General features: G+C 51.2%; 1 protein-coding gene across 5 annotated transcripts in view; it reads right to left on the bottom strand.

Moving 5' to 3' along the window:
* Nucleotides 1-13,344, bottom strand: part of LOC129694815 (glycogen [starch] synthase, muscle-like) — a 220,717-nt gene that overhangs the window by 55,032 nt on the left and 152,341 nt on the right. For 4 of the 5 annotated variants that reach the window (XM_055631573.1, XM_055631575.1, XM_055631574.1 and 1 more), the window contains 2 exons: nt 2,080-2,158; nt 112-225 (listed from right to left, as the gene is read on the bottom strand). In XM_055631573.1, the coding sequence (XP_055487548.1) occupies nt 112-225; nt 2,080-2,158 (193 nt within the window). The remainder of the gene's footprint in view (nt 1-111; nt 226-2,079; nt 2,159-13,344) is intronic. The other variant, XM_055631572.1, reaches the window with a different exon arrangement.

Raw genomic sequence — 13,344 nt, 5'->3', positions numbered from 1 at the left:
CCACTCTATTCCACCTGCTTCCAGCACAGATATCACCCACTACCCGCCAGGTTCCCGGTGCCATCCACGCCATGTGTCGACCGTCAGCCGGCACGCAGGCCAGGCCCTCACCTTGACCCGGTCGTTGGAATGGTTGAACAAGCCGATTCGCCGGATGGTGTTGAGGATGGGATCGGTGGAGTCGTCCAACATGTTGTGTGTGCAGACGGGAGGCAAGGTGTGCCGCTGGAAAATACCGACACAGAACTGAGGAGATCCACTCTATAGCACGCATCGAGGAGATCCACTCTACAACACGCATCGAGGAGATCCACTACAACATATATTGAGGAGATCCACTCTACAACACGCATCGAGGAGATCCACTCTACAACACGCATCGAGGAGATCCACTCTACAACATGCATTGAGGAGATCCACTCTACAACATGCATTGAGGAGATCCACTCTATAACAACACGCATCGAGGAGATCCACTCTACAACATGCATTGAGGAGATCCACTCTACAACACGCATCGAGGAGATCCACTCTACAACATGCATTGAGGAGAGATCCACTCTACAACATGCATTGAGGAGATCCACTCTACAACACATCGAGGAGATCCACTCTACAACACACATTGAGGAGATCCACTCTACAACATACATCGAGGAGATCCACTCTACAACATACATTGAGATCCACTCTATAACACGCATCGAAGAGATCCACTCTACAACATACATCGAGGAGATCCACTCTACAACATGCATTGAGGAGATCCACTCTACAACATGCATTGAGGAGATCCACTCTACAACATGTATCGAAGAGATCCACTCTACAACATACATCGAGGAGATCCACTCTACAACATGCATTGAGGAGATCCACTCTATAACATACATTGAGGAGATCCACTCTACAACATACATCGAGGAGATCCACTCTACAACATGCATTGAGGAGATCCACTCTACAACACGCATCGAAGAGATCCACTCTACAACATACATTGAGGAGATCCACTCTCCACTCTACAACACACATTGAGGAGATCCACTCTACAACACACATTGAGGAGATCCACTCTACAACACACATTGAGGAGATCCACTCTACAACACACATTGTGGAGATCCATCTACAACATACATTGAGGAGATCCACTCTACAACATACATCGAGGAGATCCACTCTACAACACACATTGAGGAGATCCACTCTACAACACACATTGTGGAGATCCAATCTACAACATGCATCGAGGAGATCCACTCTACAACATACATTGAGGAGATCCACTCTACAACATGCATTGTGGAGATCCACTCTACAACATATATTGAGGAGATCCACTCTACAACATACACCGAGGAGATCCACTCTACAACATGCATTGTGGAGATCCACTCTACAACATACATCGAGGTGGTCCACTCAACTACACGCATTATTCAACATGGGCTGAAGCAAAGCACCATCCATTCCCTGAGACAAGTGATGCCACTACATAGAAGTGGGGAAGAAGGCGTGTGGAATGATTGCCTTTATTGGTCAGGGCATTGGGTTTAAGAGCCAGGAAGCCACTGTGCAGCTTGTTAGGACTTTGGTCAGGCCACATTGAGAGCATTGTGTGTAGTTCTGGTCGCCCCATTACAGATCAGATGTGGAGGCTTTGAAAGGGGCAAAGGACGTTTACCAGAATGTTGCCTGGATTCGAGGGTATTGACAGACGAGGAATGTCTTCCCTGGAGCGTCGGAGGTTAAGGAGAGATCTGATAAAAGTATATCAAATGATGGGAAGTATAGACAAGGTAGGCAGTCAGAACACTGCCTCACAGCACTAGAGACAAGGGATCTTGGTGCTGTCTATGTGGATTTGCACGTTCTCCCCGTGACCAGGTGGGTTTTCTCAGGATGCTCCAGTTTCCACCCACATCCCATAGACTTGCGGGTTTGTAGGTTAATTAGCCCTCTGTAAATTTCCCCCAGTGTGTAGGGATGGGTGCTTGCTGGTCGGCACGGACTCGGTGGACTGAGGGACCTGTTTCCGTGCTGTATCTGTAAAATAAACCAATGGCACTCTCTTACCTGTGCAGAGTAGAGTGCTCGCTTCATCATGCTGATGTCTTCCTGGTCAACCATTCTGTTCATGTTCGGTATCTCCCCTCTGGACCCAGACAGAAACAGGCACGGAGTAAGAAAGACAGTTAGTTTGCAGGCTTTTTCTATATTGCAGTCTAGCTGAACTCTCGTAACACTGTCAAGTTCAAGTTCAAGTGCACCAATTGGTATAGTGAGATTTGAGTTACCATACAGCAATACGAATGAAATAGGACACAATACACGACAGAGTTTAACATGAACATTTCCCACACAAACCGGAATCAACGTTTCCCACTGTGAGGGAAGGCAAGAAGGTTCAGTCATCTTCCTCTTTGTTCACCCGTGGCTGGGGCCTTTGAGGCCTCTGCAGTCGCCACTGCGGATGGCCCAATGTTCAGGCCCTCTCGCCAGGATGATCGGAACTCCGGTGTTGGAATGGATCGGAACACACTCAGCGGCTTTGAGTTTCCGAATCGGCCGCTGTTAAAGTCAGCGCCGCCCGCCCGCGGCTAGAAGCTCCACAGAGCACAGCTCCACGGTGTTAAAGTCAGCAGGCCCAAACTCCGAAGCTCCAACAGCTTTGGTCGGTGGGGGCGCTGCCAGACGGCTGCCCTGCCAGCAGCGTGTTAGTCAGTTCTACTTTTTGAGTTTTTTTAGTATGTCCAAATGTGTGTTTAAATGTCTCTCGGTGTGTCTTGTGTGGGGGGTGGTGAAGGGCGGGATCCGCTTTCGGTCACCTTCTCCACGGAGAGGCAACGTTTTCCATGTCACCTCCCTCGTGGCCTAACACCAAGGATTGGCACGGCCCTTCCCGGAGTCGGTCTCTGGAGCTTCTCAGAGTCGGGCCTGCGGACTGTTCAGCCTGAAGCTGCGGTCTGCGGAGCTTCTAGCCGCGGGCGTGGCGTCTGGAGCCTTGGATCCATCGCTAGTGATCCCCGGAGGAGGAGAGCGCTGACTTGGTTCTTGGTTTCTTGGTCCTCCAAAACATTCCAAATGGAATTTAAATTGGAGGTGGTACCTCATGGTGGTACCCCATCTCCCCCCCTCCCCCACACCTCCTCTCTCCCCTCCCCTCCCCCTCACTCTCCCCCCACCCCCACCCCTCTCCCCACCCCCCTTCCCTCTCTCCCTCCGTCCCCTTACCCCTACCACTCTTCCACCTCTCCCCTACCCCTCCCCACTCTTCCACTTCTTCCACTTACCCCACCCCTCTCCCTCTCCCTCCCCACCCCTTCCCCTCTGTCCCTCTTCCACCACTCCCCCCTACCCCTCCCTCCGTACCCACTCTTCCACTTCTCTCCCCCCCCTCCCACTCTCTCCCCTCTCTCCCCACACCCATGGCCCACAACAGCTTGAAGCTGCGGACTGCGGAGCTTCTAGCCGCAGGTGGGGATTTACGTACCGTCCGGAGCAGGATCCCTCGGCGGGGATTCCTGGAGAAGAGTTCCGACCGCCGGCCTGCGACCTACGTCATCCTGAAGCCGCGGTCTCCGGTGGGGAAGCGCCGATTTGGGACTTACCTTGCCTGAACATCTGGCCGCCCGCAGCAGCGACTGCAGAGGTTATGGCCCCGACAACGGGAGGACAGTGGGGGAGTAGTGACTGTACTTTGCGCCTTCTGCCACAGTGAAGGATGCTGTGGTGGATGTGTGTGGTGAATTTTTATTGTGTATTGTTTGTTCCGTTTGACTGTACCGCTGCTTACAAATTCATTTCATTGCACTTTATTGTGTATGTGATGAATAAAGCTGATTGATTGATTGATTGGTTGGTTGGCACGGGTGATCCCCGGCAAGGCATCGTCCCACTGAAGCTCTGGACGGTCTCCGGGAGGAAAGGCCTTGGCAAACCAGTTGGTGGGGGGGGGGGCGAAGATGCGACACAGAGAAAAGACGCAGTAACCGGGAAACTATTCCCCCTATTCCCCCCCCACCACCACCCACATAAAATAAGACTAAAAACTTTAGAACATATTTTTAGACACACTAAAAATAACAAAAAGGGTGAAAGGACTAACAGCTGCTGGTGAGGCTGCCACTACGATGGCACCACATTGATCTCTGATCAAGGCATTGATCCATACAAAGTCAACATTCCCATCCAGCCAGTGTCAGCCCACCCTGGATACACCCTCCACAAGTCTGGCAAAGTGCAACAGATACGGCACGATGGTGCAGCAGGTAGCCCTGCTACCTCACAGTGCCGGAGACCCGGGTTCCATCCTGGCTACATTTGTACCTTCTCCCCGTGACATACAACCATATAACAATTACAGCACGGAAACAGGCCATCTCAGCCCTTCTAGTCTGTGCCGAACAATTATTTTCCCCTAGTCCCATCTACCTGCACTCAGACCATAACCCTCCATTTTACTTCGGAGTCACGTGAGTGATTCCGTGAAGACCCCAGCGCAGTGCGCATGTGCGGCATAATCGCACAGCTGTGCAGAACGCGGCCAGCGGGAGTCGGCAGCTCCCGCAACCAAGGAACGTGAGGTAAGTACTTACCTTAATCGGGCCTTGTGGTTTTTGCTCCAGGGGGAGCAAAGTAGAGAGGCAGCGGCCCCCGTTTCGACTCCAGCGAAGGAGCCGACAGTGGAGGGGGAAAGGCGCAAACGGGACCACACAGGCTGCGGACCGCTGCAAGGAGCTGCGCTGATCCCGGTCCGCTGAACAGCTGTTTGGTGAACAGCAGCGGACCGGCGGGAAGTTTAAAAACCCGACCGGCAGCCCTGCAGACTCCTGACAAGGAGAATCGCCGCCCGGGAACCGCTACAATGCCGCCTGAAAAACGGCAGGCAGCCTCTACATACAGGTAAGATAAAAATCTTCCCAATTTAACAGGTTCTACAGGAGCCAACTTCCTCCAAAACTGGAACAGGTTGGAGACAGCAAAAATAAGTATGTCTGTCTCCCCAAGCCAGAGGAGGTCATGGAGTTCACCTCCAGGAAAAAAAGGGGCACTGGCTGAATGCCAAGGGAGCTGACACTCCTACCCCAGTGCTATTGCACTAGCCATCTCCCTGGACGAGGGATTGATGCAACAGCGGAGTTTGAGCTATGCCTCCTCCAATTTATAGCACACCCTTTTGCTCCCTCTTTTGAGGCTAGCTAAGGAGGCCAGGGCTGGGCTGGCTTAAACGCTGGGCAGGCGGACGAGAACAGCAGTATGCCAGGGGAGCAGGATCAGGAAGAGCTACTGGGTGTCGTGGGCCACTACATGGCTCCTCCACGCGACCATCTTCCCAACAAAGCCCTGCAGGAGCAGGCCTTTCTAGAGGCAAATCCGCAGGCAGCTGGGTCAGCAGACTCGCAGACAAGCAGCGAATTCTGAAGCTCCTAACAGAAGGGTCAAGATGTTACCGCCTTTGCTCGTTTTTCCACGGATCATACTCACCTGGCAGGCGAGACGCCATGATCACCAAGGTGGTTCTCCCAGGATGAGACTATCCCGTTGCACTACCAGGGTGCTGACGCCTAAGATGTTCCCAAATTTGGGATACTCGACTGAACAATGGTGCATATAGACCTGCCCGCAACCCCAAATATACGGGGCTATGCAAACCGCTGCTGCGGGAAGAGAGGCAGCTAAACCTGTGCGCCTCAAGAGGGCAGGCCATGGAACGAGCAGGACATCGCAACACCCAGCTGGCAGCACCCCTCGGCATCCACCAGCTATATCAAACAAGGACTGGTGAAAGCCTGGCGACCGCTTCACATTACCCCCAAAGTTCTTTTAGACAGGGGCCCAGAGCGGAGCCGTGGGAAAATGCGCCGCCCCACCGACAGCACCAGCATACCAGCAAACTAGGCCTTCATGAAAAAACAATAAACATGGAGGTAGGTAGTCTGGTTCCTCCCAGTTTACACTAAATAAGGGTGTTCTACTAACTGCGGGGGGGGGGGCATTTACACTTGTTGATAAAGCATGGGATGCTGTCACAAATAACTAAAAATATACTCAACAGTATTAGAGGATAAAAACGAATTCAAATTGGGCATATTACCGCCAGTTCAGCAATGCGCCCAAAGGGCATTTTCTCCCTCTAAGAAAAGAGAAGTGAGAAGGTCAAGCTGAACTAGAAAGGCTCATTACTAAACGGATCATGGGAGTAAACATGAACCATTGGAATTTGTATCGAATATATTCACCAAAACTACAAAAGATGGTGAATGTAGCATCATCATTGATCTAATATCACTAAATAAATCTGTTGAGTATATACACTTTAAGATGGAGACGGGTTTTTGTCACTGCCAGACATCTGATCTCCCAAGGATACCTATGGGGAGCATTGATATGGAAGATGCTAACTATCTTATACCCATACACTAGGATCATTATAGATACCTAAAATTTTTTACCTGGATAATGGATATCCCGGTTAGGGCAACCATGGGAGCATAGAGCATTCCCTATGGTCTAACCTCAGCCCTAAACTACTATAAATATTAAAAAATGGCCATGAAAATATTAAGGAAACAAGCATAATCATGGCATATATTGGATGATATCCTCATATTAGGGGAAACAAAGGAATTAGCTGTGGGAGCAGTTCTAGCTACGAAACAGCTCTCTAAAGCTCTGAGGTTTATCCCACGCCCAGATATACCAGAATTGAAGCGTTAACTACCAAGGATTATCTGGGCTTCAATAATAATTCCGTCCATATGACTGTTACTTTGCCAAGGTACTTGGGTCACTATAATCAAATCATGAATGTACCCACTGAAGCTATATCACAATTAAGGTGGTGGGCAGACATATATTTGGCATAGTTCTCAGCCCTATTATCATCACCAATCCCAACTTGGTTATTAAAAACCGATGCCAGTACTTTAGGCTGGGGAGCAACTAAACTCCATATCCAGCACAGGTAACAGATGGACCAATTCACAAACATCGTTACTACACATACCGGGCATCAACTACTTGGGATTGGTGATCGCCTATTGGGCTAAAAAGCATATGCATTTCAAATGCAGCACGCACATATGTGGTTACGGATTGATAATACTATGGTGGTGGCTTACATCAACCATATGGGGAGCATAATAATCATTATTGTGCAACAAATTGGTCAAACAAATCTGGCAATGGTGTGTCAAAAGACATTTTAACTATCAGCTGCCTATGTCCTAGGAAGCTAGAACACAGTGGGAGACACCATGTCACGGGGTAAAATTTATGATTACATTGAATAGATGTTAAACCCAAAATATCTGCTAAAGGTATTAAGCAGTTTGAAAGCCAGATATCAATTTGGTTGCACAAGACGGAATCACCAGTAACCTATGTATGTGACTTAGGAACCAGATTAGAGGCAGCAGCGATAGATGCCTACACGCTGGAAGGGGGAATTTCTGCTTTGCCTTCCTCCCTTCTGCCTCATCAGACGGGCACTTCACAATACAGATGGGATCTGTCTCCGAGGTATTGAACGTGCCCGACCGGCCTACACAGCCATGGTTCCCAGTTCATCACGACACGGTGGGCGAGTCACCTATGGATTTCCCTAGTGGACCATGGTTGCTGACTCAACCCAGTATCAGGCACAAGCCACCCATGCCAGGGAAACATCAAACTCCTGGGTGCAGGGTTTGAATAGACCTTACCAGGGACTGGGACTATCCAAAGGAACCATTACCACCATGTCGGCATCCCTGCGAACAGTCACTAAAAGCTAACATGGGTAAAATACTGCCACGACGCAGGGACAACGAACTATTCAACCACTGACGTATTGGAGTTCCTGGAACATCTACACCATGACTAAAAGGTGAGTTACAGTGCCGTAAATACAGCATGGAGCGCCTTATCTGCTTATCTAAAACAGCATGTCAGCAGAGCATGGGATCCCATATCTCAGAGAATGGCACCAGCCAGATCCCTCAGCTTGCTCAATCTATGTTAAAAACGCTCATGCTTATGGCTCTCGTACACGCTCACAGAGTCCAGTCACTCCATAAGACTAGACTGGATAACATGGTGATTACCCCAGACGCATCACGTTCATATTCTAGGTCTGGTAAAATCTAACTCGCAGGTATATGGGACTAGGCGAGATTATGAGTTCGGCACGGACTAGTAGGGTCGAGATCGCCTGTGTTTTCCGTGCTGTAATCGTTATATGGCTATATGGACCAGGAACGCCCAATTAACTGGTGGGATTCCGGGCCTACCCACCAGAGTCCAGGTTGAGTGTGGTGACCCATCTACTACTATATATAGACACAACCCACAATCTTAGAGGGAGAGGAAAGCCTATGGGTCAACCACAGAAACCCCAAGACGGGGTACGAGCCAAACCACTCCAAGGTGGCTCAAACAGGTACTGAAAGCTGCCGGAATAGATAATAATACATTTTAATCCCATTCCACTAGGGCAGCATTGGTATCAGCGGCTGAACGAATGGACATCCCGGTTGACCACATTCTCAATACGGCAGAATGGTCAAGGGAACGACGTTCAGAACATTTTTTATTATAAACCGTTGATAAACCTGATTTAATTGCAGGAAGAATATTACAAACTGCAATATTAATTTAAGCTCAGGGGAGCTCTTTATGTTGTTATTGTTAACAAATACCTTTCTGTTTCTTGTGAAAGCAGATCCACTGGTTGATTACGATAACACTTCCTCCCTCAAAAACTTCGGCAGTGAGTGAAATAAAAACTGTTACACGGTTTGAAATCACAGAACTTTGAAGTCTTCACGGAATCACTCACGTGACTCCGAAGTAAAATAGTAAGATTAAACGAGTACTTACCAGTATGAAGTTTGATCTGTATTTTATGAGGAGTTACGGTGAGGTATTACGTGCCCGCCGCTCCCACCCTCAATATATAGATCAAACTAATAAACTGATGTCTCATGATCTTTACTATCTTACTTCAAATATTGTGTCTATCCTGTGATTTCACACCGCTGCTTCGAAGTATGCCGCACATGCGCACTGCGCTGGGGTCTTCACGTAATACCTCACCGTAACTCCTCATAAAATACAGATCAAACTTCATACTGGTAAGTACTCGTTTAATCTTACTATTCCTTTCTCGTCCATATAACTATCCAATTTATTTTTAAATGATAAAATCGAACCTGCCTCCACCACCTTCACTGGAAGCTCATTCCACACAGCTACCACTCTCTGAGTAAAGAAGTTCCCCCTCACGTTACCCCTAAACTCTGTCCCTTAATTCTCAAGTCATGTCCCCTTGTTTGAATCTTCCCTACTCTCAATGGGAAATGTCACATGTGTGGATTTTCTCCCAGATCTTCAGTTTCCTCCCACACTTCAAAGTCGTACAGGCTTGTAAGTTAATTGGCTTGGTATAAGTGTAAATTGTCCCTCGAGTGTGAGGGGTAAGGTTGATGTACGTGGATCAGGGATCAGTGCGGACTCGGTGGGCCGAAGGGCCTGTTTCCGTGCTGTATCTCCAAACTAAAACAAATATAAAACATCCTCAGCACCTCCCACCTCATGGGGCCACATTGGCAGAGCCACCGCCCCTAGGCACAGTCTGTGCGGAGTTTGCACGTTCTCCTTCAAATGGTGTGGGTTTCCTCTGGGCGTGCTGACATCCTCCTACACCCTGAATGTGTGATGGTTGGTTGGTAATTAGTCACTGATGATCACCCCTAATGTGATCCCATGGCCGGAGGCCAGGGTGTAGTTTATATGTACGTCTAATAGGTTATAGAGAAATACCCGGAGTGATGTGATCGAGGAGCTGCTCTGAGAGCTGGCACAGACCAAGTGGGCCGAATGGTCCCTTCCTATGCCGTACATAACAAGACAAGGGACTTCCTAGTCGCTATTGATCGGGTCGGACCCAACACATCCCACCAACCTTTCTCTGGAACATCACAAACTGAGGGGAGACTATGCAAAATGATAAGCGGTAATGGATAGGGTAGACAGTCAGAACCTTTTTCCCAGGGTGGAAATGTCAAAGACTAGAGGGCATAGCTTTTTGGTCAGAAGGGCAAAGTTATGCGGGCCAGGTTTTTGTTACACCCCATACCGCACCACCACCATCCGCACCTTAGGGGAGGTTGGAAAGTGACAATGGGGCGGCACGGTGGCGCAGCGGTAGAGTTGCTGCCTCACAGCGCCAGAGACCCAGGTTCAATCCTGACTACAGGTGCTGTCTGTACAGAGTTTGTACGTTCTCCCTGTGACCTGCATGGTTTTTCTCCAGGATCTTCGGTTTCCTCCCACGCTCCAAAGACGTACAGGTTTGTTGGTTAATTGGTTTGGTATCATTGTAAATTGTCCCTTGTATGTGTAGGATAGTGTTATGCCCCTGTCACACTTAGGAAACCTGAACGGAAACCTCTGGAGACTTTGCGCCCCACCCAAGGTTTCCGTGCTGTTCCCGGAGGTTTTTGTCAGTCTCCCTAATGGTCAAAAATGGTTTCCGCTTCTTCTATGTTCCGGCGATTATTTCAAAAAATTCAAAACCGGGTGCGACTAAAAATAGGTTCGAAGCCGGTTGCGATGCTAGTTGAAGGTCTTACCTTCCACTACCTGCAACCTCCGACAACCACCGGCAACCACTTTCGACCATTAGGGAGACTGACAAAAACCTCCGGGAACCGCACGGAAACCTTGGGTGGGGCGCAAAGTCTCCAGAGGTTTCCGTTCAGGTTTCCTAAGTGGGACAGGGGCATTAGTGTGCGGGGATCACTGGTCAGTGTAGACTCGGTGGGCCGAAGGGCCTGTTTCCTGCGCTGTATCTCTAAACTAAACTAAAGGTGAGGCCACAATGGACCAATGGGGACACTCGGTTGCATTGGGCAGGTTGACCCATGACCTGTATGCCCATGGAAGTCACATGACCAAGAGACATGAGTGTTTAATTGTCATATGTACTGAGGTCGGAACAATAACATTCTTACTTACACAGCAGCATTTAGGCTTGTAATCACCGTACTCATACATAACATATTAGACACAAAAAGTTCAATCAATTAATAAACATATTATGAGTATACAAGAGCCCAAACCTACTGTATGTGTAACTAAGGCAGTTTATAGGCAGGAACTGCAGATGCTGGTTTAAACCGAAGATAGACACATAAAACTGGAAGATAGACACGTAACTCAGCAGGACAGGCAGCATCTGTAGAGAGAAGGAATGGGTGACGTTTTGGGTCGAGACCCTTCTTCAGACTGGTTGGGGATAAGGGAAACGAGAGATATTGGCAATGATGTAGAGAGATAAAGAACAATGAATGAAAGATATTTCGTTTAGTTGGTATTTGTAGTTTCCAAGGCTCTGATGGTTGTTGAGAAGAAGCTGTTTTTGAATCAGGAAGTCCCAGTTTTCATACTCCTATACCTGTTTGCTGATGGTTCGAGTGAATTAGCCAAGTCGGTGTGGGTCCGCGATGATGCTTTTAAGAGGCAGTGCCTCCTATAGATCCCTCTGAGGGTGGGGAGGTCAGTAGCCACCATAGACTAGGTGTGTGATCTCTTCCTGGCCATTTGAGTTGATGCAATCAGTCAACGTACAATCGGTGTCTAAGGTCGTCATGGGGGATTTCAATATCCAGGCAGACTGGGAAAATCAGGTTGGTACTGGACCCCAAGAGAGAGGGAATTTGTAGTGCCTCCGAGATGGCTCCTTAGAGCAGCTTGTAGTGGAGCCTACTTGCAAAAGGACAATTCTGGATTTGGTGTTGTGTAATGGACCAGATTTGATCAGGGAGCTGAAGGTGAAGGAACCTCTAGAGGCAGTGATCATAATATGATATAATTCAAGCTGCATTTTGAAAGGGAGAGAAGCTGAAATTAGATGTCAGTTTTACTGTTGAGTCAAGATAACTACAGAGGCATGAGGGAGGAGTTGGCTAAAGCTGATTGGAAAGGAAACATAGCAGCAATGACAGTGAAGTAGTGAGGGAGGGATGTGGGGGCGGGAGGGGGTGGGGATGTGGGGGATGTGGGGGAGGGGGGGGGTGGGATGTGGGGGAGGGGGGGGTGGGATGTGGGGGAGGGGTGTGGGGAGGGGTGGGATGTGGGGGAGGGGGGGGGGGGGAATGGTGTGTGGGGGAGGGAGGGGGTGGTGTGGGGAGGGAGGGGGTGGGATGTGGGGGAGGGGTGGGGTGTGGGGGAGGGAGGGAGGGGGGGTGTGTGTGGGGGAGGGAGGGGGGGGGGTGTGGGGGAGGGAGGGGGGTGGGATGTGGGGGGGAGGAGGGAGGGGGGTGGGATGTGGGGAGGGGTGCTGTGGGGGGAGGGAGGGGGTAGGATGTGGGGGAGGGAGGGGGTGGGATGTGGAAAGGGGGGTGGGATGTGGGAGGGGAGGGTGTGGGGGTGTGGGAGGAGGGGTATGTGGGGGTGGGAGGGGGGTGGGATGTGGGGGGGGGGTGCTATGGGGGAGGGGTGTGGGGGGAGGGAGGGGTGGGGTGTGTGGGGGGAGGGAGGGGGGGGTAGGATGTGGGGGAGGGAGGGGGTGGGGGTGTGGGGGGGGGGAGGAGGGGGGTGGGGAGGGGTCTGTGGGGGGGTAGGGGGGTGGGGTGTGGGGGGAGTGAGGGGGGTGGGGATGGGTCTGTGGGGGAGGGGTGGGGTGTGGGGGAGGGGGGGGTGTGGGGGAGGGAGGGGGGGGGGATGTGGGGGAGGGAGGGGGGTGGGGTGGGGGAGGGAGGGGGGTGGGGTGTGGGGGGGGGAGGGGGGTGGGGGAGGGGGGTGGGGGGGGAGGGGGTGGGGTGGGGGGGAGGGAGGGGGGTGGGGAGGGGTCTGTGGGGGAGGGGTGGGGTGTGTGGGGGAGGGAGGGGGGTGGGGAAGGGTGGTGGGGGAGGGGGGGGTGTGGGGGAGGGGAGGGGGGGTGGGGAGGGGTCTGTGGGGGGGAGGGGGTGGGTCTGTGGGGGAGGGAGGGGGTGGGGAGGGGTCTGTGGGGGGGGGGGGGGGGGGGGGAGGGGGGTGGGGAGGGGTCTGTGTGGGGGGAGGGGGGTGGGGTGGGGGGGGGGAGGGGGGTGGGGGGAGGGGTCTGTGGGGGGGGGGGTGGGGGGTGGGGGGTGGGGGGGGGGGGGGAGGGGGGGGGGGATGGGGGGGGGAGGGAGGGGTGGGATGTGGGGGAGGGAGGGGGTGGGGAGGGGTCTGTGGGGACCTTCAAAACCTTCAAACCGTTTGTACTATTTCACCAATTGAAAGAATATTTATTTGACTTGCAGCAGGGGAGAATGGTGAGTAAGGTGGATCCTAGCTCTATGGGGGATCGTTTGTATGCAAATGTAATTACAA

This window comes from Leucoraja erinacea, unplaced genomic scaffold (assembly GCF_028641065.1).
Source record: "Leucoraja erinacea ecotype New England unplaced genomic scaffold, Leri_hhj_1 Leri_80S, whole genome shotgun sequence".
Taxonomy (NCBI): domain Eukaryota; kingdom Metazoa; phylum Chordata; class Chondrichthyes; order Rajiformes; family Rajidae; genus Leucoraja; species Leucoraja erinaceus.
The sequence above is the reverse complement of the archived record's forward strand: the minus strand, read 5'-3'. Positions and strand labels throughout refer to the sequence as shown.